Below are 25,236 nucleotides of genomic sequence, written 5' to 3'. Positions count from 1 at the left end.
GCTGCGATGAACATAGGGGTGCATAAGTCTCTCTGAATTGTTGATTTCGAGTTCTTTAGATAAATACCCAGTAGTGGGATAGCTGGGTCATATGCTATTTCTATTTTTAATTTTTTGAGGAATCTCCATACTGTTTTCCATAGAGGCTGCACCAGTTTGCATTCCCACCAGCAGCGAATGAGGGTTCCTGTTTCTCCACAACCTCTCCAGCATTTGTTGTTTTTTGTCTTCAGTCACCGGTCATTTTTACAGGCCCCCAGGTGGCTGCAGTGCTGCCTGCTCTGAGAACCTTGCTCTAGTGGAAGTCTGTTGGAGGGTCAGAAGCTACATGGAGGAGGAAGTGATTCAATCCACTGGGAGTGGTTACATGTGGGAAGACTAAGAGAGGAAGCACGATCCAGAAAGGAGCTGGGAGGCGTTCTAGGTGGAAGGGACGGCCGGGGGCTCCTTGGTGTGTTCAGGGAGCTGCAGTCAGGCACGTGTGCTGAGATGCCGAGGAGAAGGCAAGCAAGGAAGCTGGAGAGGGAAGCAGGAATCAGATGATGCTGGCCTGGCACTCAGGCGAAGGTGTTTGGACTTTCTCCTAGGACAGTGCAGAGCCGCAGAAGGTTAAGGAGGGGAGGCCAGTGGTCAAGTTTGCATGCAGGCCATTTGGGGTAGCAGGGGGCCGGTCCCCCCTGCTGGTGGAGCTCCATGCTGAGTGACCCCTTTGTCCCCCGCCTCCAGTTCTCGCTCCTGTCCGAGGTGAGGGGCACCATCTCCCCGCAAGACCTGGACCGCTTCGACCACCTGGTGCTGAGGCGGGAGATCGAGTCAATGAAGGCGCGGCAGCCCCCGGGCCCTGGTGCCGGGGACACCTACTCCACGGTCTCCTACAGCGACACGGGCTCGTCCACGGGCAGCCACGGCACCTCCACCACCGTCAGTTCGGCCAGGGTGAGCTGCCCCTGCCCGTTCCTGGCCTGATGGCCAGGGGGGGAGTTAGGATGCTGGCTTTGGAGTGAGATGGGTCTGGCACCACCTCTTACCAGCTCTGCGCCCTGTCTCTCGGAGCCCGGTTTTTTCACCTATGAAAGCCTCCTAATTGTTGAGTGCCTGCTGCATGCCGGGCACGGGCTCTAGGAAACAACTGATGAACAAGGCAGATGTGGCCCTGCCCCATAGGGCTCACGGTGTGGGGGACCAGGCTGGGGAGAAAGGTAAAAAACACAGGCACATAGACAAATAGAAAAAATAATGACAATCAGTGGGAGGACCCCATGAAAAGCCGTGGTAGTGAATTCACAGTATTGGTTGTGGCGACTCAAATCTTGCCCGAGACCCACCCTCTTGTCTGCCTAGCCTGGCTTTCTCCCCAGACTCGCCAGCCCCCCAGAAAAGGATCTGGTCCATCTCAGGGTGTGGTTCTGCCCCTGGGATGCTTGGAGGCAAATTAATCCTGGGAGCCTTTGGCAAGGAAGGCTGGGCCCCTCGCTCTCCTGTCCTGTCTTTGGCTCATTCATCACTGCTCTCCTAGGGAAAGGGAGAGGGAAAGTCGCGTTTCTTAAACGCTGTTGCTCCCAGATGCAGAACTGGGAGCTCTCACGGGTGGAATCTCAATTAGACGTGGGACAGACACAGTTAGTTGTCCTGCCGGAGGAGCAGGAGCTCTGAGGGTGAGTGACGCAGGTGGTTGGTGAGCTCCATGAGCCTGCAGCCACCAGGAAGCAGCCCCGAGCGTGCATGCCTTTCCTTTGCAGACTCCTACTCCCAGTGTGGCTTTTTTTTTTTTTTTTTTTTAGCTCTGGGGATCTGAGTTATTGGGGGGACTTCTACTCCTCTGCCTCCTACCCCTACCATCCTGAGTCACCTTCATCCCCCAGAGTCCTCGTCCCTCCCTGGGGTGACCCGGGAAGCCGCCGTGCGTTCCTCCAAGCTCTGCATGTGGCTGCAGTGGAGGCGATGTCACGCGTTGGGATGGGCAGATCACTTCTGGGGCAGGGAGGAGGCTGTCCCCCGCCAGGGCTGCATGTTTGGCTCTGTGCACGTGCTTAGATATGGCACGGCTTCAGGCTGCAGGGCCCTGCCCGAGGGACTCTGTCTCTCTGGGTCTGGCCCCTGGTCTTCATATTGTTCCCATGGGGCTTCAAGAGCCATGAGCCACTGCTTTAAACCCCAGGGACTGCACACTGTACAGTAATCCTGGGATGCTCCCTTTAGAATTGGGGGTGAGAGATCCAGTGGGTGGGATGGGGTGTGTTCTAGCCTGGGAGGCAGGAGATCTAGGTGTAAGCCCTGGCTTCTCTGAGCCTCAGTTTCCCCATGGGTGAAACGGCCCGAGGTCCTTGCTGGCTCTCGCGACTGATGGCAGCTCAGGCAGCAGGGCTAGCGGAGTCTGGGTAGCTGCTCTGCCCGGACAGGGCTCTGGGCAGGGCTCTCAGCCCCAGCTCAGCGCTGGCCCCTGGTGACCTTGTCCCAGCCCAGAGGTCTCTCTCGCACCTGGGAAGTGCTGCCCCAGCCAGTCTGGGCCCCAGCTGCGGCAGTGGACTCTGCTCTCCAGAGGCACCCTCTCTGCGGATTGGGGGACCTTGGGGAAGGCTGACCTCAGAAAGGCCAGGGGATGGCTTTGAGCAGGGAGTTTGGGGGCCAAATGGGAAGGGTCTCTAGGCTTCTGAGATGTGGACAGCTGGGAGAGTCTGTGACCCACCGGACAGCAGATGTGTGTCAGGTTAGGACTAACCAAGACCAGCGTGAGCTCTCCGAGGAGGGTTCTAAGAGAAGGCTGTGCAGGCTTGGCCCTCAGTGCCTCGGTTTCCCGCCTTGCTCTGGGGCAGTGGCTTTCCCAGCTTCTTGGGAGGCTTCAGTGATGAATAACCCCCTCCTAGTTCCAGCATCCCAGAAATGCTGCCCACACCCGAGGGCAGGTGAAGCCTCTCTGCTTTCTGACCTCCCTCAACCTGGCTGGGGAGAACGCCCCTGAGGATTTGAATCCAGGGCCCTGCAGACTCTTGGAGGCTTCTGGAAAGCACCGGGCTGAGGATCTGCCAGTCGCCCTCCTCCAGTCTTCATCCGCTTCGGGAGCCCTCCTCGTGCACAGCCCAGGGCTCCGTTTCTCAGCCTCTGAGCTTCCTCGCCACCACAGGGCCGGGGCCTCCCTGCATCCAGTCTTCCCTGATCGAGTCTTCCGAGCAGGGTCCTCCTCAGGCTCTGCCTTTCCTTAGCAGGTGTGACCTCGGACAAGTCACTTCCCTTCTCTGAGCCTCAGTTTCTCCATCTGCCAAATGAGAATAATGATCCCAGCTCCACCTGCTGGAGAATCCCAGGGTTGCCCCAGGTGAATGACCGTCTCCTGAAGTCTCTTCTCCAGGACAAGGGTCGTTTCTGCAGGGTGGTGAGGACACCCTGGTGTCCTTCTAGGAGGCGGTTAGAGTGAAGCAGTGCTGGTTGTAGCAGCGGGGCCTTTGCTTCCTCCTCCCTACTTCATTCCTGCCCAAAGTGCTCAAAGCAAAGAGAAAAGGGATTCGGAGAATAGTGTTTATTTTGCCTGTGTGCATGTGTGTGTGTGTTTTGCACACGTGCTCGTGTGTTTGGAGAAGGGGTTTGCTGTGCTCACCCCATCCCTAATATTTATTTGATGTTTTTTTTTTTTTCTTTTTTTGCCTTTTGCACACACCCCCCTCCCCAGGAGCGGCTGCTGTGGCTTATAGACCTGATGGAGGTACCGTCCTTCCTGCTGGGTGGGGCTGCGGGAGTCCCTAGCTGGGGCGGAGGTAGGGGGCTGTGGTCCTTCCCACCACCCCCTCACGTCTGCACCCAGCCCTGCTGGGGACCCGGGGTTCTTCTTGGTGCCCACTCTCTCTCCCCTTCAGTTCATCAGGTTTTCTTAGGCTCTGGAAGGAGAATGCCCCTCGTTCAAATCCCAGCTCTGCCACTTCCTTGCTGGGTGACCTCAGGAAGTGTTTTCACCTCTCTGAGCTCAGTTTTAGGCTCTGTAAAATGAGGATCATTTCTGTGCTGTGGAGCTGTTGAGAGACCTCATGGCCTTTGCATATGCCATGCAATCTGTCTGTCTGGAATGTTCTCCCTCCCGCTTCACATGGCCTGGCTGTCTCCTGTGTGTAGCTCACGTGCCACCTCTTCCGAACAGACTTCCCTGATCCTCTCAAGGAGGGTGACTTTCAGCCTGTGGCTCCTCCAGCCCCTGGGCTTCCCGTGGTCATGGCTGTTGTATCATTATGTTCTGGTAGTTTGTACAAGCTTGGCCAGTTACCCCCCTTGGCCACAGGCTGCCTGAGGGCAGCAACTATGTCTGGAGTCACCACTGAATCCCTAGTGCTCAGCACAGAGCCTGGCCCATGTTAATAATTCGGGCCTTTCTTAATAATAGTAGTAGCTGGCGTGTGTCAAGGGTCCTCCATGGCGCTGTGACAGTGCTTTCCAACTGTATCTTCTTTGACTCTCCCAGCGACTAGGAGTGGCAAGTTCTGCTATGATCCCCATTTTACAGAGAAGAACACTGGAGCTCAGAGAGGAGAAGCGACTTGCTCAAGGTTGCTCAGCTAGTGAGTGGTGGAGTGTGGATTCAAATCCAGGCCTGCTGCCTCTGAGCTGGTGCTGTTACCCCTGCAGTCCTGTTGTGCTTCTCCCTGAAGGAGCTCACCAGCTGCTTGTGAAGCATCATCTATCTACCCTCTGTCTGTCCACCCATCCATCCATCTATTTATCCACCCGTCCATCCACCCATCCATCCACCCATCCATCCATCTATTTATCCACCCGTCCATCCACCCATCCATCCACCCATCCATCCATCTATTTATCCACCCGTCCATCCACCCATCCATCCATCCATCCATCTGTCCATCCGTCCATCCATCCATCCATCCATCCATCCATCCGTCCATCCATCCATCCACCCATCCACCCATCCATCCATTTATCCATCCGTCCATCCATCCATCTATCCGTCTGTCCATCCGTCCGTCCGTCCGTCCATCCATCCATCCGTCTTTCTATCTATCCATCCATCCATCTATCCATCCGTCTATCTATCTATCCATCCATCCTTCTATCTATCTGTCTATCTGTCTGTCTGTCTGTCTACACATCTATCTATCCACCCATCCATCTTTCTATCTATGCATCCATCCATCTATCCATCCATCCATCCGTCTATCTATCCATCCATCCATCCATCTGTCTATCCATCCATCCATCCATCTATCTGTCCATCTTTCTGTCTATCCATCCATCCATCCATCCGTTTATCTATCTTTCCATCCATCCTTCTGTGTATCTATCTGTCTGTCTGTCTATCTATCTGCCTGCCTGCCTGCCTATCCGTCCGTCCATCCGTCTATCTATCTATCTATCTATCTATCTATCTATCTATCTACCTACCTACCCACCCACCCATCTATCTGTCCATCCATCCATCCATCTATCTATCCACCCATCCATCCATCTATTTATCCATCCGTCCGTCCATCCATCCATCCATCCATCCATCCATCCATCCATCTATCCATCCATCTATCTATCTACCTACCTATCTCTTCTCTCCTTCTCTTCATTCGGTTCTGTTAACAAATATTGATTGATTGCTATGTGCTACATACAGGTCTGGGTTCTGGGAATACAGTGGTGAACAACAAAGAAATTCTTTCTATTATATAATTTAGAGTAGAGCAGGGATGACAGACAGTAAACGAGATAAATCACAGAAATATACAGTATGTTAAGTGGTGAGAGTGCTAAGGAGAAAAATAAAGCAGGGAAGGGGATCTGGGGAAGGGTCTGGGTGGACAGGAAGTGACACCCAAGTAAAGACCTGAAAGAGGTGAGGGAGAGCCATGCCAACAGCTGAGGGAAGAACATTTTAAACAGAGTGAACAGCAGGTGCAAAGGCCCTGAGGTGGGAGTGTGCCTGGAGTGTCTGAGCAAGGTCCAGGAGACCATGAGACTGGAACAGAGTGAGTGAGGGGAAGGGCAGTGACAGGTTATGTGCTGAGGGCTTTGAGTGAGATGGAACGACTGGCAAGTTAGAGCAAGGGCCAACATGGTGTGACTTAGTTTTAATAGGATGCCACTGACTGTTGGGAATAGATGAGAGTGGGTTTGTACCAAGAACAGGTTTGTTCCCAGGAAGGGCCTGGGGAAGGTTGTGCAGCCTGAGCTGCTGAGAGATGGGATGATGGCTCTGCAGGTGCAGCTCTTCCCGCTGCCTGGTCAGCCCTGGCCTTGGTGTCTGCTGGGAACCCCTCCCTCCACACACACAGCGGGTCTCAGACTGGACGCCCCATGCTGCTTACATGTGGAGCCACGGGACAGAGACCTCCTCCTCCTGGAAGCCCCTTCTGTGGGCATGCAGGGCACGAGGCCCCATCTTGGGAGTTAGGAGCCCCACACCCTTCCTCGGCTCTGTCTCTACTACACAGTGTGCCCTCAGGAAAGCCCCTCACCCACCATTGGCCTCAGCCCCCCCATCTGTACAATCAAGGCAGACCTCTAAGGCTCCCCTAACTCTGAGAGTCCTCTCTATCGGAAGATTCTGGAATATATTCCAGGGGAGGTGCAGCAAGGAATGGCAGCTCTATGTTCCCACCACTTCTCTGTATTCGAACAAGGGCTGCAGCATTCCTGCAGAGAGAGAGCTCGAAATGATGTGTATTTATTTACCACTCAGTGCCAGGCGCTGGTCTGCAGCAATGCCACGTATCAGTGAGCTTCTGCTGCGGTGATGCTGAGTAACAAACAGACCCCAAATCTGGATGGACAACAACCAAAAACATTTCTTTCTCATGCCCCAGATCCCTTCCCTCATGGAGCTTCGTGCTTTTCATATCTCTGCTAAAATGCCTGCCACGTTGTTTTAAGCTCTTTCTGTGTTTGTCTTCCCCAGTAACCAGGGAGAGCTGGTGGGGTGCATGCAGGGACCATGTCTTTCTCTGTTCTGTGTCCCCAGTGCTAGCCCAGGGCCTGGAACAGAGTGGGGGCCCAGGAAACCTGGAGCAGAAACTGAAATGAAACCGCACACCCTAGCCACTGAGGATCACGTCTAACATTCCAGTCCTTCTAAACTTTCACCTCCCACGTCACAGGAAAATGTGCTTGGCTCTGGCGTTCCGACTGGCAGGGTGGCAGGTGTCTGGCTCTCATGACCCAGATGGAGCCAGTTTCCATTTAGCCCAAATTCCCAGGATCATGCCACACGGCTGTCAATTCCAGGTTAAACGTGGCTCGTTCTGCAGCTGCTTTCCCACAACCAGATGCAATCGATCAAAGGAAATCAGATGCAGCCGTCCCCATCGACAGCTTATGTTCATTTTCCATTCGTCTCTTGTCCATTTCCAATGGAGAGTCAGCCCTGGGAATTTTTTGCCGCCTCCAAACAGTATCATTCCCCTGCCATAAAGATGTTGGCTGAGAGGAAGAATAACTCAAGAATTCATTCTTGAGTTCTTCATCTGGAGGCAGGGGGCCTTAAATGCCCAGGCTCCTGAATCCCACAGATGGGGGTTGGCCATCCCAACTAAGAGCCAAGTCACCTTGGGCAGGTGACCTAGGCTTTTGGAGCCTCAGTTTCCGCATCTGTGTACTGGGCTGATAAGAGCAGCCGCCGGTGGGTTGTCGTGAAGGTTCAGTGAGCTCAGGGGTGGACTTGCAGGAGTGGAGTACATGGGAGCCAATTCTGTTGTTATTCTAAGGGCTGGAAGGGCACCGCAGAGGGGTGCAGAGTAACAGGGGTTGCAGAGGCCGAGTCCAGCCTTGTGCCCATGGAGCAGGTGCCACCGAGAGAGGGGGTGGCAGCTGGGACTTGTCCCGGCCTTAAGCACAGCCTTTTCCACCTGGATTTCAGCGGTTTTGCCCTCCAGGACTCTCATGTACCTGGAAAGGGGCTCCCGGACCTGCGAAAGGATGCTGGGGGTGGGCCCCCTGCCTGTGAGGGCCTTCCTGCCCCTCTCCCCCTGCAGTGAGGTCAGAAGGGGCACTGGGCGTGGCTGTCAGCACTTGGCTGCCTCAGCCTCCTCCGCTGTGGCCTCCATTCCTTCTTCCTCATCGAGGCAGAAGGAGGGGGGAGACTCAGTTCTGTCTCAGACCCTCCGGCTGCAGAGACCCCCAACTGTCAAAGCAGCTCTTCCCAGAAACAGGGAGCAGATGATCCGAGGACCTCCTCTCACCTCCTGCGTCTGCCTTGTCCAGCCTGGAGTTTGGAGTCGTCTGCTGGGCGAGTCCTCCCCCAGTGTGGGAGCAGAAGGAACCCATCTATTCACTCGCTCATTCACTCAACCTCTCCTTTGTTTATGGCAAGCGTTCGCTGAGTACCCTCTGCATGCCAGGCTCTGAGCGGGGCCCTGAGCAAAAAAAACAGCAGCGCGCCTGCCCTCCTGAAGCTTAGCAGGTCTGGTGGGGAGGCAGCCTCGAATCCAGTCATCGACATAATTCACACTCTGGACAAGGCGAGGCAGCCTAGCTTGCTGACCAGCTGTACCAGCACCTGCAAGGGCCCTGAGCTGCAAGCCTCTTGGACACTCAGAGAGCTGCAGGAGGTTGGTGGGGCCACAGTGCCGGGGGTGAAGGGGAGAGGGCCGAGGGTCAGCAGCAGGAGGCACTGGGGACTAGGGTTTAATCCTGAAACCGTGGGACACTGTTGAGGGTCTTCATTAGGAAAGTGACATGATCCTGTTTGCAGCTTTTAAGATGCTTCCCCTGTGTGTGGAAAGAGCTCAGAGGGGTGGGGTGACCCTGTCCGGGCACACAGGTACACTGTCAGGCGCTATCCAGGTACACAGGTACTTAGTCAGGTAGACTGGCTCCATAGCCCCCAACCCAGGAAGCTGCCTAGTGCCCAGACGGGCACAGCGAGGCCAGAATTAGTCTTTCCCTCGAGTAGAACAACCCATTCCCTTCTGAGAGGCCTCAGCATGTGTCCCCTGCACTCCAGAACCATAAATTTGCCGGAAGCCTTAGGGACCCTCAGGGTCTTCAGCCTGCATCTGAAACAAGGAACGTTCCTCCCAGCCCGTCCTTTACGGAGCATCTGCCTCCATGAGCGAGGACACGGATGGGCTGGAAGTTCTTTCCACCAAACAGAACCGAGTCCACAGGGGTCAGAGCCTGTCGGGACGTGGCCGGCCCCTGCTCCTCTCAGAGCCCCGATTTTCCCGGCTATAAAATGGGCTCATTGGACTAAGCACTGACTTAAGACTGGGGTTCTTCACCTTTTCCATGCCATGGACTCCGCTGGCAGGCTGGCAAAGCCCTGGGACCCCTTCTCAGAACAACAGTTTTAAATGTTTAAAAATAAAATACCTAGGGTCACAAAGGAGACAAATTATTATAATGAAATGCCGTTTTCAAAATACTGAAACACATCGGAAAGCATGTGCTCCTTTATTAGCACGCCCAGTAACGGGGTCTGTAATTGTGATGAGCATGCATGGGATTTTGCAGCATCTGCAACAATGGGAATGTGACGTGAAAGATCTGGGACCTCGGTTGGTGACAGTATCACAGGCGCGGCTGGTTCGGCTGGGCTGTGTTGCCTCCATTTATAATGGAAGGAAGTGCTCCCTTGCATTTAGAGGTTAAGGAAAAGAGAGACGCAGTGTCGCCCCCCAGCCAGGGTCACGGCGCCTGCGTTCCCTCCTGGAGCCCTGGTTTCCCATGCCTGTCCTGAGGGCTCCTCCAGCCCTGCCCTGGGGATTCTGGGTCCCATGCTGTCCACTGAATGACGTCCTTCGGCTAAGACCGTCGGGAGGAAGGTGCGAGGGGGCAGAAGGAAGCGTGCTCTGGCCTCCTTGGGACAAGGCAGTGACTCCTCGTCTCGGGCGGGCTTCATGCCCAGGCTTCCAGTGACTTCTGCTTCTGTGGTGTGGTGGTCCTGTGGACAGCAGGCTAGATGGCCCTGTCGCAGCCTGGCGTCGGGCAGTGCGCGTGGTCTCAGCCACGCTAGCGAGTGCGGGTTCCAGACCTCTGTTTGGGGTCATTTCTCTCCCAGTCCGCTCCTCTGAGCCTCCCCTTCGGCCTCCAGACTCCCACACCCACCCCGTTCTGGAGAGATCCGGCTCCACCAGCGTGGCCCTCACCCGCGGTCTGGCCCCATGATCCTTTGGGCCCCAGACCTGTCCCCTTCCCTCTGGGCAGCGCCACTACCCCCAGGAACGCCAGGACTGTCTGGCTCTACCCGGCTCCCACCACCCCATCCTTCCTGGGGTGACAGGCTCCTCTCCCCAGCTCTGGCTGTGCCGCCTCGCCTCGATCTTCCCTCAGTTTTCCTGCCTCTCCTTCTCCCTTCGCTCTCCCCTTCTCGATCTTTTCTCCAAATCCTGCCCCTTCCCTCTTTTCTCTCTTATTCTCCTTCCCCCCTCTCAGGTTTCTCTCCTCTCTCTCTCTCTCTCTCTCTGTGTCCTCCTCTTGCCTTCTCTCAGCAGCCCCTGGGGCAGAAATCTCGGCCCTCACTGGTGACCTTCCAGAAGCCTTTGTGACTCCCTGCCTCAGTTTTCCCAAAAGAGAAGGGGGAATGCCCCGCCTCCCAGCCTCAGGCCTCTGGTGCATTTTGGGGCGGAGGTGGGGAGAGCCTGTTGTCCTGACATCGGAGTAAAGAAACAAGAAGAACAAAGAGCTGAAAATAGCACCTTTGTGTAGGAGCCCTCTCATCATAAAGAGGGGACGTGGCACAGAAAGCCGGGAACTGGGCTGGAGAGAGGGGAGGGCTCTGCTCATTTAGCTGAGGTGGCTCCTGGGCCGCAGGAGGCCTTCCCGGCCTCCATCTCCAGGACCACGAGTCCAGCTGGCGGAGGTCGGCACGGGTGATTGCCTCCCATCATTTCGCTTCGGCCCCACAGTTCCCTCAGCCCAGACTCCTGCGGAACCCGGGCCCTGATTGCGCCAACTCGGACAAAAAGGAGTTTTTTTCTCTGAGAGGGAGGGGATTTTCTGAACCACCACAGATTTGAGGAGGAAAGAGGAAAGAGAGCAACGGAAGCGGGTCCTGAGGGCATCCTGGCTCCCCTGGCAAGCACTGGATAAGAGTTAGACCTTGAATAGGATTCAGCGTCCTGGCCTGTCCTTGCTATGTGATCTTGGGCAGGTGGCCTTCCCTCTCTGAACCTCGGTCACCTCAGCTGTAGAATGGATGGAGGGTCCCCCTGGCAAGATTAATTGAGCCACTAGGTCTAAACCCTCCGCTGGGCTCTGGCCTCAGTGGGGGCAGGAGAAGGGGAGCCCCAAGCAGCTAGCGTGTGTGGCGGGGCAGAGGGGAGGCCAGGACACGCAGGCTGGCTCCTGCGTGAGCTTTGACCTTGATCTCCTCCCGAAGCCTGCTCCGAGGCGTCTCTGCTGACGCATCCCCCGGGTTCTTAGCCTGCTGTCTGCAGCTATTTCAGATGCACGAGGAGCGTGGCTCGGGGACCCGGGGCTCCCGAGCGTCTGGATTCAGCAGATGGAGTCAGGCAGGGCAGGGCTCGGCCCCGTCTGCCGTTTGCTCCACTTCAGGCCTCCCTCAGGCCGGTGTTCGTCCCACTCCACGCTCACCCTCCCCACCCTCCACCCCTGCCTTCCCTCGGCTCCAGGCCGCCACTGAGAGCAGAGAATGGCCGAGGCCAGGCCCCACGGTGGCTTTCTTCTCTCTTGAGTCAGAAAGGGTTCTCCTGGGCCCTCTGGTTCCTACAGTATCAGGGCCATGTCCAATTCTGGGGTCGGGCTAGGTCCCCCCAACCTGGGTGAGAAACCTGATCTGTAGAATGGCTGTGTGGCCCCAGACAAGTCACGTCCCTCTCTGAGCTTAAATGTGAAAGATGTGAGCTGAGGGAATCCTAGTGCCTGCCTCACCAGGTCATTGGGAGAATCACAGGAGATCATGTAAGTGAAACGCCCAGTGGGGGCCTGGCACCCAGTAGGTCCCCCACAGTGTGAAGTTCTGTGATAGCCTTCTTTCTGAGAGAAAGGCACGCCCTCTTGTGGTGCTCGGCAAAGACGTGCTCATGTTGTCAGGTTCTGGATCCTTCTTTCCCCCTCCCCTGGCCCTGTTACTACTGCCGGCCCCATCAGGGATTCGGAACAAGAGTTTGCTGGCAGCTACTGTGTGCATGGCCCTCTGCTGGGTGTTGAGGACACAGTGACCTGCTCGTCTTCGTACCCCGTGAGCTTTCCTCGTAAGTCAAGGCTGCCTGATAAATGTTTGTTGAGCGACTAAGTGAATGCTCAAAGCTTCTAATGTTCCAGAACAAGACAGAATCCTGTGACTCTGGCCCCACCGTGGACAGTCGTCTGAGCCCAGGGTGCCTGCAGGTGGAGTTTCTGGGTCAGGTGGCAGTGGCTCCGTGTGCTGGAGGCCCCTCTTGTCTTCACTGTAGACACGTCCCGGCCTCTGACCCCTCTCGGTGCCCCCCGCTGAGGCCAGGGCTGTGACTGCCGAGTCTGGGGACGTCCGTGCACATACCCAGCCCTGCCTGGCCCGTCACCTTAGCTCTGGATGGTCCGCGTTGCCCAGCTGGACTGTCTCCAGGGAGCACTGGACTTGTGGTTTTGGAGGAGGGTGTGGGAGGACTGCCCTTTCCTTCCATCCAAGTGTCTACACTGCCCAGGGCACTTTTGCAGCCATTCGGTTGCTGGGGCTCATTTGCAAGGTCCCAGGCCTCCGATGTGTATAACAGTCCCCTCCCCTCGTACACTGTGCCAGGCTCTGTTCTGAGCATCTTTTAGGTGTTAATACATCAGCCCCATGAGGGAGGGACTGCTGTAACCCCATTTTGCAGATGAGGAAACTGAGGCACAGAGCGGCTCAGTGATTTGCCCACCGTCCCTCAGCTGGAAGTGGCAGAGCTGGGTGTGATCTCAGAGAAGCCAGAACTGGGGCCGCTAGTCAGTGGGTGCGAGAGTAACCCCATCACCCCCGCTCCCCGAGGATCCCCCCTGTCCTCGCATCACGAGGCTGTCAGCAGCATCTTCCCGGGAGGCGGGGGAAGGTCGGGAGGCCCAGGTCTGCACGTCCGCCTCAGCTTTCTTGGTAAAACGGGGCAGCTGTCCTGGCCGGACGTTGCCCAGAGGCATCATGGGACCAGATGAGGAGCCCGCATGGGGCAGGCTCAGAGCCCGAGGGCTGAGCATCTGGTGGGTTGGTGGGTCCCCTTGACTGGCCTTCGTGATCATGCTCCATTTGCCCGCCCAGAATGCTCAAGGCTTCAGGAGGATCGTTCCGGATGGGGATCAGTGGGCAGTGACCCGGCGGCCTCTTCCCTGGGGGTGTGGAGTCGGGGGCTCCTTCCACCCCCACCGCTGCTTTCACCCTCCTTCCGGCCCCCATGACTGCTCTCCAGGATGACCTGCAGTAGCCGCCTAGCTCGATTCTCTGCCTGCCCAGGCCTCCTCCCCGTGACGGCCAGAGGGATCGATTAATTCAGTCACCCATAGATTCTTGCCCGGATTCATTAATTTGCTGAGTAAATATTTATCAGGCAGCCCCTATCCTGAACACTGAGGATAGAGCAGGGACCAGGTAGTACAGGTCCTGCCTTTGAGGAGTTTTTATCCTAGTGGGAGAGACAGACAATAAACAAATCGATAGTAACATCAGGTAGTGATAAATCTTACACAGAAAACTGAAGCAGGGTCAGGGGTGAGACAGAGGTGGTGTGGGGTGTGGGGAGGGATGCTGTTTTAGGGCTGGTCCGGGAAGGCCCCACTGAGGTCAGAACTACATGAAGTGAGAGAGTGCACCAGGAATGCACTATGGGCAGAGAGAGTAGTGAGTGCAAAGGCCCTGGGGCAGGAACAGTCCCATCCTGTCAGAGGAGTAACAAGGAAGGGCAGGTCACTAGGCACAATGAGGTCAGAGTTTGGAATTTCCTCCTAGTAAAATGGAAAGGCCCTGGAGGATTATGAGCTGGGGAGAGACGTTATGTGACTTACGTTTCAAGGATCACATCCTGGCCACTGGGCAAGGAATAGTGATCAGGGCAAAGGAGAAACATAAAGCAGGGTGGGGGATAGGGGTTGTGATTTTAGGTGGGGTTGTCAGGGTAGACCTCTTGGAGGAGGTGACATTTGAGTAAGGTCTTGAAGGAGGTGAGCATGCCTTGTGGCTAGCCTAGGGGAAGGATATTTCAGGCAGAGGGAACAGCCAGTGTGAAGGCCCTGACACGCCTGCATTGTTCTCTGTGGGTGGAGAGGGACTGAGCCAAGGGGCTCTTCATAGAAGGCAAACCTGACCACGTCTCCATGGCAACCCACTGCCCTCAGGCTCAGAGCCAAGCAGCTCCACACTTGACTCTTGTGGAACCTCTAGAAGATTCTCAAACATCCTCTGTCCTTCCTGCTTTATGCACACTCTCCCCTCTGAAACACCCATCCTTCCCGCCTATGCCCAGCTCACCCACAAGACTCGGCTTTAAGCTGTGCTCCCTCCTCCAGGGAGCCTTCCTTGATAACCCCTCCCCAGCTGCATTCTATGCCTGTGTTTCCTGACTCTGCGCACAGTCTCCTCCTTGCTTGTGTGTGTTGACCCAAGGGTCTCTAAGCTGCTGAAGGCAGGGGTGGTGTCTCACCTCCTCTGCGTCCCCAGGAGCCTTGAGACTGCTCAGTATTGATCGCTGCATCCTGGGCTCTCCCAGGGTGGCCTGGAGGTGGCCTTGTGGCAGGCAGCTCAGCATCACTTGAGGGAGCACTAGGCTGCTTCTGGTGAGTTAGGGCAGAGGGAAGAAATGGGTGTTTTTGCAAAATAAGGTCCATTTAAGCCTTAACCACCTCCTCACGATTAAAACCATTAAAATGAAGAGAGAGAGAGACTTCCCCATCCACCTCTCATTTGCATCTGGCCATTTCCACGCCTTCCTGGGATTCTGTCCCGAGCAGGGGGTAGAGAACCCCTGGGTTTTGGAGGCGGGGAGCATGCTGGGCACAGGGTCCCGGCTGACAAGGCCAGGGCCACCCCAGCATCTCCAGGTCGTCCAGGGGAGGCCTGGGAAGTCTCAAAGAAAAGTTGATTTCCAGGTGACCGGCAGGAAAATTGACGTTTGTTTTACTGTGTCAAGTCCATTCCCACGGAGTGGGGCCCGTCGGGAGAAACAGTCCACGTGAAGGAGTCCCAGGGCCCGTAGATTTTGGTGTCCTAGAGAGCAACCTGGTTTTTCCCTCTCGGTTTGTACCTGCTCACATTGCTTTCTTTCCTGTTTCTAGAACACTCTGGACCTGGAGGAAACTGGCGAGGCTGTCCAGGGCAATGTGAACGCCCTCCCGGATGTGTCCCTGGTAAGAACCTCTCTGGGCTTTTCATTGTGTTTTCCCTCCCCGGCCCGGGGGGGCTGGCTCCTTGGGAGAGCTGCAGGGAGGGGACAGAGGCCCCAGGCCAACACACAAGTGTCCCTCAGCAACCATCTTCAGCAGGGGCCGGGATGGCCCTCCGGCTCTCCGCTGCCTCTGGGGCTTTTAGGCAGTTGGACAGGTGGCTGAGTCGGTGTTACTTTTGCCGTGTTATCTGAACATTCTCACAGCAAGGACTGAAACAAAGAGTGTGTGCAGAGAACTCTCCAGAGAGGCCGCACGGCCACGCTAGAAATGGAAGTTAAACGTGACCTCACACCCGTGTGGCTCACACGCATCAGGAGCCTGAGCAGCGTCCCCTGGTGATTCTGACCCAAATAACTGTTCAGTGGCCTGGGCTCTGGAGCCAGACTGACTGGGTTCAAATCCCACCTCTGCCACTGACTGTGTGTCTTAGGGCAAGTTTCTTAACTTCTCTGTGCCTTGGTTTTCCCATCAGTAAAATGGGAATAATGATAGTGTCCCGACCCCGTAAGTTTGTGGCAAGGGGTAAGTTGGTGAATTTAAGGAAGGCATTTGGCACGGCGCCTGCACTGCCTTCAGAGCTGTGCAGGTATCGGATGCTAGCACAGGCAGAGAGGGACTAGGAATGACGGTTTCCATAGCTGCCTCTCAGCAAGGACCTGCGGGGTTGCGGGCACCGTGCTAACACGTTATACACGTGGCGCCTCACATCCCCACAACCCTGCTGGCTGGGTGCACTTTCCCCCGTTGCCCGAGGCACACTCAGAGAGGTGCTGTGGCTTGCCCAAGGCCACACAGCACCCCAGCCCCTGTGTCCGTCCCCTTCCTATCCATTCTCTCTCCCTCCAGTCCTGTCATCGCATCTCCCGTCTCTAGTAGCCATGACAATCCCCTAAAAAGAAAAGCTGAAGAAGTGCCTTTTTGGTTTTTGCATCCCCTGCCTCCTGCCTCTGACTAAGCCTTGTTCCCTGTGACAAGGCCCAGCTGATGCCAAGAACTTCGGTTCCCAAAGGTAATGATGCCGTCCCCCGAGACGCCCGCCAGGATCCCGATGCTTATCAGCTGCCGAGTCGCCGGGAGAAGTTTCCACTGGGCGTTGCATTATTCAGAGCCGCGTGGCCGAGGGCCGGCAGAGCGGGACGGAATCCCAGCCGCGCCGGGCCCGCTCGGCTGCTCCGGGCTCGCCTGGTGCAGCCGCCATGGGCTCTGACTCCTTCTACTCCTGTTGGGTCTTTTGGCAGGATGATGTCAAATCCTCCTCCGAGGGGCTGCCGCCGGCCCCCCCACCTCTGGGCCGAGGCCACGACCACCGCTCGCTCCCGCAGAGGAAGCCGGGGAGGGAGGACCTGCAGCCGCTTTCCTCCGCATCTTCCCACTCGGGCATCGTCTTCTCGGCTCCGCAGAGCCGTGGCCCGCCGGCGGGCACCGCCCCGGCCCCGGAGGCCCCCTCGGCTCAAGACTCGCCCTCCTCCCCCATCTACGCCTCCGTCTCGCCTCCCAAGCCCGGCTCCAAGAGGCCACTGGACGCCCACCTGGCCCTGGTCCACCAGCACCCCATCGGCCCCTTCCCGAGGGTCCAGTCCCCCCCGCACCTGCAAAGCCCCCCTGCAGAGGCCGTGCTGGCGGGGGGCTGCCTGCCGCCACCCTCGCCCTCCGGCCGCCTGGACCAGACGGGCACAAACCAGCACTTCGTCATGGTGGAGGTGCACCGGCCCGACAGCGAGCCCGACGTGAACGAAGTCAGGACGCTGCCTCAGACGCGCGGTGAGTGCCGCACACACGCCCGGCCTCGGGCGCCCAGGGTGGTCTCGGGGGTCTCCGTCGGTCCCCCGGAGTGGGAGCAGGTGCTCACCCAGCGAGAGGCCTTCCAGCCCAGGCCTTCTCCGCTCAGGGTCAGGGTGGCCTGGGAACAGGGTCTGGAACCCGAATTGAGGGGCTTTGGGGTCGGAGACGCGAGTGTCAGTCTGGCTCTGCCATCTGCCAGCTGTGTGACTGTGACAAGCTGCCTGCTTTCCCGTCGTGGAACGGGGAAGACAGTGACGTCCCCCCGCCGGGTCGCTGTGCGGGTCGGGCTCCTCCTCCTGCGCCCCCAGACCTGCATTCACCTACCAGTCTCCCCAGTAAGACTGAGCTCCATGAGGGCTGGGGTGGCTTCGGTGATCTGACCCAGGGCTTGGCACGGAGCGAGTGCAGGGGGAAAGGTGGGTACTGCATTGCAGTCTCTGGACCCGTGGGGTCTCGGGGCTTCAGGGTCGGAGTGCAGGCTGGACCTTCCAGAACCCCTGAGTTTCCAGAGGCCGTCCAGCCGAGGAGGCGCAGGGAAGGGTAGAGCTGAGTTTCCACCGCTCCTTCCGCAGGCTCTGGTCTCCCTCCTGTTAGCCGGTCGAGTACATTTTCTTGGATTCTGCTGCCCTCTTGTGGCTGCAGTGGTACCCAGGGCCCGCTGTGGCCAGGGAAGGTGGCAGGCCAGGTCTGGGGACATTTACTGAGTGCCTGCTGGATGCCACGCAATGAGCAGACTAGGATGCAGGAGGCAGGCTCCCGCGTTCAGGAGCTTAGCGAGGGAACTAAGGGGCGAGCAGGCAGGATGTGGCCAGAGAAACCGAGCTGTCTAGACGGATCCCTCCCGCCTCTCGACCTGGCGCTGAGCTGGACACACCATAATAAAAGCCGACGGGTGTACTGCCCTCTCGGTGTGCCTCGCCTATGTAGTAGCTCATCTCATCCTCCCAGCAGCCCTGGGAGGCAGTACTGTTACCATCCCCATTTTACAGAGGAAGAAACTGAGGCACAGGGAGTAACTGTGGGCCAGGCAGTCTAGCACCAGTCTGTTCTCTTGACTGCTTCACTCTGTACATCGTGTCTGTTAGTGTTTATGATAACCCCATGGGATAGGCATCATTGCTCCTGTGTTAGAACGAGAACATGGAGGCTCAGAGAGGCTGTGTAACTCACCTAGGATTGCACAGCTGGCCAGAGGGGATTCAAACCCTGCCTGCCAGACTCCAGCGTGTCTCAAACTAAGAGGTGATGCCGTTGAAGCAGCTCAGGTTTGACAGGTGAACCAGAGAGCGTGTGCCCACCTCTCAGCTCAGGCCAGTTGGAATTGGGGTCATGCAGGGTACAGACTGGGCATGGCAGACCATTTTTTTTCCAAGAAATTAGACATTTAACTTTTATGTGAAACCTCCTAATTTGGATGTGTTGGTCATCATTAAGAATTGACAGCATTGGGGCCGGCTGGGTGGCATAGCGGTTAAGTCCGCACTCCACTTCAGCGGCCCAGGGTTCGCAGGTTTGGATCCCGGGCGTGGACCTATGCACCACTTGTCAAGACACGCTGTGGCGGCGTCCCATATAAAGTAGAGGAAGATGGGCACAGATGTTAGCCCAGGGCCAATCTTCCTCAGCAAAAAAAAAAAAAAAAAAAGATAGCATTGAGTTTAAAAAAAACAAACAACCCACATCTGTGGGTTGGGTTTGCCTGCTGACCTCTGTTTTAATCATGATGCCAGGGGCAGTCAAGGCAGACATCCTGGAAGTGGCGGCCTTGGTGCCAGGCCCGGTTGGAAGAGCAAGTGGAAGGGTGGTGGGGAGTCTCCCTGCCCTCCAGCCCCACGTCTCTGCCCGGGGGATGCCCCTAGCCTTCCCACCTGAAGCTCCATCACCTCCTCCAGGAAGCCCTCTGTGACCCCAGCTGTATAAACCACTGCTCTCCTCCTGTTTCCCCCTCCCAGCAGCCTCCACGCTCTCCCAGCTCTCGGACAGCGGGCAGACCCTGAGTGAGGACAGTGGTGTGGACGCCGGCGAGGCAGAGGCCAGCGCCCCAGGCCGAGGCAGACAGATGGCGTCCACCAAGAGCAGGAGTAGCAAGGAGCCACCTCGGAACGAGAGGACCACAGAGGGGGCCCCCAAGCCGGTGAGCGAGGAGGAGGGGGTGCAGAGGGTGAGGGGAGGGCAGGCCCCAGGTGGAGGACAGGAGGTCCCGACCGGGGTCAGCTGGACAAGTGACCACAGGGGAGGGAGGGAGCCCCATCCCTGGAGGGCGTGGGTGTCCGAGCCTGGAGGCCTGGTTTACCTCCTTCTTCCCACTGACACTGACAAGCTGGGTGCTGGAGGTTGGTCTGGAGAATCTTTGAGCTCAGTTCTGACGTGGCTGGTGGCCGAGGCAGGTGGGCCCAGATCAAGTCCTGATGCCGCCACCAGGCAGCCTTGGGCCAGCGCCTCAACCTCCCGGCCTCAGGGATTTTTGTAGAATTAGATAGCTGAGAACACCAAGTGCTTAGCTTAGCGCCGGCGTCCCGGAGGCTCCCAGCACGGGGCGGGGTCTGAGCCCTGTTGACCCGGGGGCCCGTCATGGCCTGTCCACCGAGAAGGCTTCCGTCCCTGGTCTCCTTCCTCACGCCCGCAGCCTGGCCTCCTGGAGCCCACGTCCACCCTGGTCCGTGTGAAGAAAAGTGCGGCCACCCTGGGCATCGCTATCGAGGGGGGCGCCAACACCCGCCAGCCCCTGCCGAGGATCGTCACGATTCAGGTACATCCCCAGGGGCCCTGCCAGACCATCTCTCCCTATCTCGGGAGGCTCCTCTCTTAGCATCCCCAGGGTTTTGCCACCACCAGAGGTGACCCAGCACCCCAGGGCAGACCAGGCTCATACCACCTTTGCTCTGGCTGAGCCTCAGTTTTCCCAATCCGGGCAATGGACGCCGAGACTGTAGCTGCCTGGTTGGCAGTGTCGGACCTGACCTAGTGGGAGTCAAAGCCAGGCCGGCCTAGCCCTCAGGCACCCCTGTGCCCCCTGCCCTGTGTCTTGCCTCTGCAGCGAGGCGGCTCGGCCCACAACTCTGGGCAGCTCAAAGTGGGCCATGTGATCCTGGAAGTGAACGGGGTGACGCTTCGGGGCAAGGAGCATCGGGAGGCTGCGCGCCTCATCGCAGAGGCCTTCAAGACCAAGGAGCGGGACTACATCGACTTTCTGGTCACCGAGTTCAACGTGATGCTCTAGGGGCCAAGGCCCGCGGGCCTCCCACGGCCGCCTGGCCCCCGACCCTGGGTCTCCTCCCTCCTGGCATGATTAAGCTCTGCGGGGGCTGGGGCTGCATGGCCAGGGTGGCAGGAAGATCTCCCCCTACTCCTTCCCGGTCCACTGGACCAGAACCGGGAGAAGAGAGCAGGGCAGGCAAACAGAGGTCGGGTCAGGATCTGGTGCCGTGCCCAGTACACAGCAGGCGCTATATAAGTGTGGGTTTCGGGATGGGGAAAAGGAAGGGCTGGGCAGAGCACCTGTGTCTTGACACTGCACCTGAGGCCTGCCGGGGCCTGTTACTCTGGGTTGGATGGGGCACTGTCGACCCACGGCCAGCTAGGACCCGGCCCATCGCCAGATGCCAGAGCCTTCATCTGGAGTGGGTCACGCGAGGATTCATGGACGTGGCCCCCAGCTGGGGGTGTCTTGCAGGACCTTAGTGCCACAAATAAGCACCAAGCCCCCCCCATTCAGACTCCCCCCCCCCAGCTCCTTGTCCCCATGGTATTTATTATTTATTTCCTTCTCCACACCCCTGGGGACCCCAGCTTCCCACCGCACCCCCAGCCTACCCCAGAGGCCTTGCAGGTGACCAGCGATGTCAGTGTATTTATATACAGAGCTTATGACTTTAATTTTTCAATAAAGAGATCTGAACAAGGTTGGGGTGCAGCGTGCTGTGTGGCCTGCCCGTGTGGCCGGGGTTTTGATTACTCGACGCGGAGAGAGGGGTGGGTAGGACAGAGGGAGGCCCCAGAGCGTCACACGCCACCCCCTCCCCCCTTGTCCCCCTGCACAGCTCAATCTGGGACAGGCAGCAGGTGTGCAGGGGCCCCTGAGCCACACCCGCAACTTGGCACATCTTACTTGAAGGTTATTTACAGAGAATGCTTTTTGATTAAAACACACAGGTGTGTTATGGGGTAGAATGCACAACGTGCGTGGATGTTTCAACACGGAGAGGTGGCCCATCTTAGGGCAGGTCCAGGACCTGACTCTGAGATGAGGATTTGTAGGCACATGGTTCACCAAGGAAGGGGCGGCGGGGACGGAGGGCAGTAAATGAGGAGAGAGTCAGGAGGGAAGCCAAGCAGAGCAGGATTTCAGGCAAAGGCCTGGGAGGGCGGCTGCAGCCTGATCCCACAGGGGACACTGGCGTGTAAGTTAGGCCTAGAGCTGTCCCCACTCAGGGCCAGGGGACGGGGCTTCCAGGCTGTCCGTCTTTGGACAAGGCCTGGGGGAGGTGGTGAATGCCCAGTCACTCCCCACCCTCTCCCCGCACAGGCCGAGCTGTTCCCGGAGCCCAGGGCAGTGGGTGTTAGAAGCAAAAACACGTGGAGGGGGCGGGGAGGGCGGGGGCAAACTGTGGTCTGCAGCACCCCAGTGCCAGCCGGTGCCCATTTCCTCCATCCCCAGGGGTTCTCTGGGGCAGGCGAGTTCGAGAGGTCCTGCTTTGTCCAGCCCTGGGTGCAGGGGTCTGCCAGACGTGAGCTGGGGGCAGTTGATTCCACAGACTGGCACCACGTCTTCCTCTCAGCTGCCCCTGTCCCCTCCCCAGCCCAAGGAGACCACCTGAGGCCAGAGCCCCAGATTCCACTTGACTCTGAAGCAGCCGTATCCCTGAAGGCCAGCCCCTCCCAGGGGACTCCGTATATCGCTCCCCAGTCCTAATACGCCTGCAAGGAATAACCCTCACCCGGCCACGGGAGCCCCAGATCTCCTGGCGTCAGACTCCGTATCCTGTGCGGTCATGGGCAAGTGAGTTCATCTTCCTGAGCCCAATTCCCTGTCTGGAAAATGGGTGTGGCAGGCTGAATCATGGCCCCCAAAGATATCCAGATCCCTGGAAGGTGTGAATGTTACCTTATATGGCAAGGGGACTTTGCAGAGGTGATTAAGGCGTTTAGGCGGGGAGGTTATCCTGGATTATCTGGGCCGGGCCCCATGTCATCACAAGGGTCCTCGGAAGAGGGGGGCAGAGGGAGATCTGACACAGAAGAGGAAAAAGTGTCGTGATGCGGGGAGCAGAGGCTGGCGTGATGCGCTTTGAAGGTGGAGGAAGGGACCACGAGCCCAGGAATGCAGGCGGCCGCTGAAAAAGCTGAAAAAGGCAGGGAAATGGATACTCCCTCAGAGCCTGCAGAAGGAACCTGCCTTGCTGATTTTGGACTTCTGACCTGTCTTTGTAAGAGAACAAATTAGTGTTGTTTTAAGCCATGAACTGGTGGCAATTTGTTACACAGCCACAGGAAGTGAATACAATGGGGATACTGCTACTCGCCCCTGATGGATGTTGGGATGCTGCGTGTGGACCACAGCTCAGAGTCAGTCCCGGGGGATGATTGCAGTCGGGATGAGGGCAAATGAAGAAACACCACTGCTTTTCCAGACCCAAGTCTTGTGCCTCTGTTCTGAACCAAGAGGTCGTCTTCTCTCACTGGCTCACCGTGTGAATTTCAGGCTTGTCACTGACCTGCTCTGAGCTCTGGGGCAGGTCGTGACTTTCTGTGCCTTGAACCAGTCGTCTCCCCACTCCGTCCCACCCCAGGGGACAGAGAGCCCCCCGCAGCTGCTGCCCGCGGTCCCAAGTTTGTACGCGGTAAAAAGGACAGTTTCTGGAACTGTCGCTTCTGAAATTCCTGGGCCCGACTCCCGGGCTGTGGCCCATTGGAAGTGAGGGTCCCCTCCCAGTGGAATTTTAAACCTAAAAAACGTTCCTTTGCAGGTGGGCTTAGAAAGGTCCAGTTGCTTGCCCAGAGCTGCACAGCTAGCGAGTGGTAGAGGACGAATTTGGACCCACGGCTGCCTGAGGTCCACAACATGAAGCTCGGGACAAGCACGTGTCCTGTTGTCTTGTGAAGGGACCCAACACTATGGGCTAAGGCAGCTTTGAATACTGAGGGAGGGAGGGGCCAGAGGTCTACCTGGCCACGCAAACCTGTGGCCATATCATCTTTACTCACGTTGCCAGAGCTGGAGGGGGAGGTAGGGCTAGAGTCCCAGGGTCTGCTGCTAGAAGAAAGAGGAGGCGGAAAGAGGGCGGGATTTTGGCTTGAGCCTGGGTTTCCCCAAGCAAGGACTGAGCTAGCCTTCGAATCACCTGGAGCCCTCTCTGCTTGCCCAGAGTAGCCCCATACAGGGAGTGCGAGGACAGAGAACAAGGCACAGCTCAGAGTCCCCACCTCAGAGTCTGACACCTGCCATCAAATTCTACCTCCACTACTTCCTGGCTGTGTGATCTTGGGCAAGTCACTTAACCTCTCTGAGCCTCAGTTTCCTCATCTTTAAATAGGGAGCGTAATACTAACCTAACCTGAAAATTATTGTAAGGATTAGCTAAAATGTTTGCCCTTGGCACAGAGTAGGCCTTTATAGTGAACAGAAGCTGCTGGTATGATTCCCATTAGATATGTGTGTAGGCAGTCTCCGACAACCTGGGGACTGGGAGGAGCTTTTCTGCTAAGAGGAACAAGAACTGGGCTGCAGGACAGCTGGACCTTGGGACAAGTCACTTCCTGTCTCCCCGCCTATCACCACACCCTCCCTGTGAATTAGGATTGGTGGAGGAGCTTTTAAAATTAGTGCCATTGATTTATTTCTTATAGGCCTGGTGCTGTGTTTCTTTATTTATTCCCATCAGCTACCCTGTGAAGCGGGAATTAGGAATTCCATCTACCTGACATTCAGGGGCAGCCAGTGGCAGAACCCGGGCGAGAGCCCAGGCCAGTCGGACACCTGACACCGCCACCTTCAAGGCGCGCTTTCAGTGGAGAAGGGAAGATTTCTGTCCTGTATTCACTGAGGGACCTTGGGCAAGTTCTTTCTCTGCAGGCCTGGGTTTCTCCCCTTGTCTAATGGTGGTTTAGACTAAAATACACCTGGGGGCTAATGACAATACCTACCTTCCCCATAGGAGAGGATGGAGCATAGTTAGGAGCTTCCAACAGTGCCGGACACACACGTGAGCAAGAAAAGTTTATTATTATTATCACCATTATGAAGTAGGCTGTTTCACCATGAGAGGTTGTGACTTGTTCCTCGCCTTGGCTCTGTGCGACCTTGCACAAGGTCTGCACTGCGGGCCTCGGTCTCCCGTCTGCGCCCGGGCGGGGTCCAGGGGGAGCCTCAGCTCCCAGATCTGCGATTTCCGAACCCTTGGGGGCGGGCCACAGGCGGCCGTCTCTCTGCGATTGGTGGATCTTCCCGAGGCCACGCCTCCCGGGCTGCGCCCCCGCCCGTCACAGGCCGGCCTCGGGGATTATGCAAAACGTCGCCGCCCCGCCCCGCGCCCGGATTGGAGGCCTTTGTTTGCCGCTCAACTCCAGGAAACCACCGGCGCGCGGGCCAGCAGGTGAGGCGGGAGGGGCGCGCGGGGGGTCCCGGGCGGGTCCCGGCGCCGGGCTGCGTCTCAGTTTCTCGGTCGGGGGAATGGGGAGGGAGAGCGGACAGCGCCGATGGGTTCCGATCCGCAGGGATGGCGCTGCTTTCGGTCCCTCCCACGTGGAAACCCCACGCGCGCGGAGAGGAGAGGGATCGCCGCTCCGGGAATGGGAGGGAGCCCTGGGCAGGCGATCAGGGTCCAAGTCCAGACTCGGCCGGCTGCGGGGGTCCCCAGTCTCCACCTTCCAACCTCAGTCTCCGCCTCTGCACAATGGGGGCGTTGGCTGAGTCTCTGGCTGGGGCTGGTCGCAGGGCGGGGAGGGGTCCCCAGGGATCGGGGTTGGTCCTTGGCGGGGCCTCGGGCTGTGTTTGGGCTGGAGGTGTGGCCCGGGTCGCTGTGGTTACCGGGGAGGTGGGACTTCTCTGTCCTGGGATTTGTGTGAGGTTCGCTCACCCGGCAACAACCCGCGCGGCCTGACAACTCTGAGCCGCGCGCCCTCCCCGGACGCCCAACGCAAGTTTCTTTTCCTCTTTTTGGCAGGGGGAGGGAGGTAGAGCAGGGGCCA

At 57.6% G+C, this 25,236-nt stretch overlaps 1 protein-coding gene across 4 annotated transcripts in view; it reads left to right on the top strand.

Moving 5' to 3' along the window:
• Window positions 1–20,740, top strand: part of WHRN (whirlin) — a 94,671-nt gene extending 73,931 nt beyond the window's left edge. For 2 of the 4 annotated variants that reach the window (XM_058523860.1, XM_058523863.1), the window contains 6 exons: window positions 727–936; window positions 15,157–15,228; window positions 16,506–17,028; window positions 19,002–19,183; window positions 19,676–19,798; window positions 20,087–20,740. In XM_058523860.1, the coding sequence (XP_058379843.1) occupies window positions 727–936; window positions 15,157–15,228; window positions 16,506–17,028; window positions 19,002–19,183; window positions 19,676–19,798; window positions 20,087–20,269 (1,293 nt within the window). In that variant the 3' untranslated portion in view covers window positions 20,270–20,740. The remainder of the gene's footprint in view (window positions 1–726; window positions 937–15,156; window positions 15,229–16,505; window positions 17,029–19,001; window positions 19,184–19,675; window positions 19,799–20,086) is intronic. The other 2 variants (XM_058523861.1, XM_058523862.1) reach the window with 2 other exon arrangements.
• The last annotated feature ends 4,496 nt before the right edge of the window (window positions 20,741–25,236 follow it).

Source organism: Diceros bicornis, chromosome 28 (assembly GCF_020826845.1).
Source record: "Diceros bicornis minor isolate mBicDic1 chromosome 28, mDicBic1.mat.cur, whole genome shotgun sequence".
Lineage (NCBI taxonomy): Eukaryota > Metazoa > Chordata > Mammalia > Perissodactyla > Rhinocerotidae > Diceros > Diceros bicornis.
Note: the sequence above shows the minus strand (reverse complement) of the source record. Positions and strands in the feature narration are given on the sequence as shown.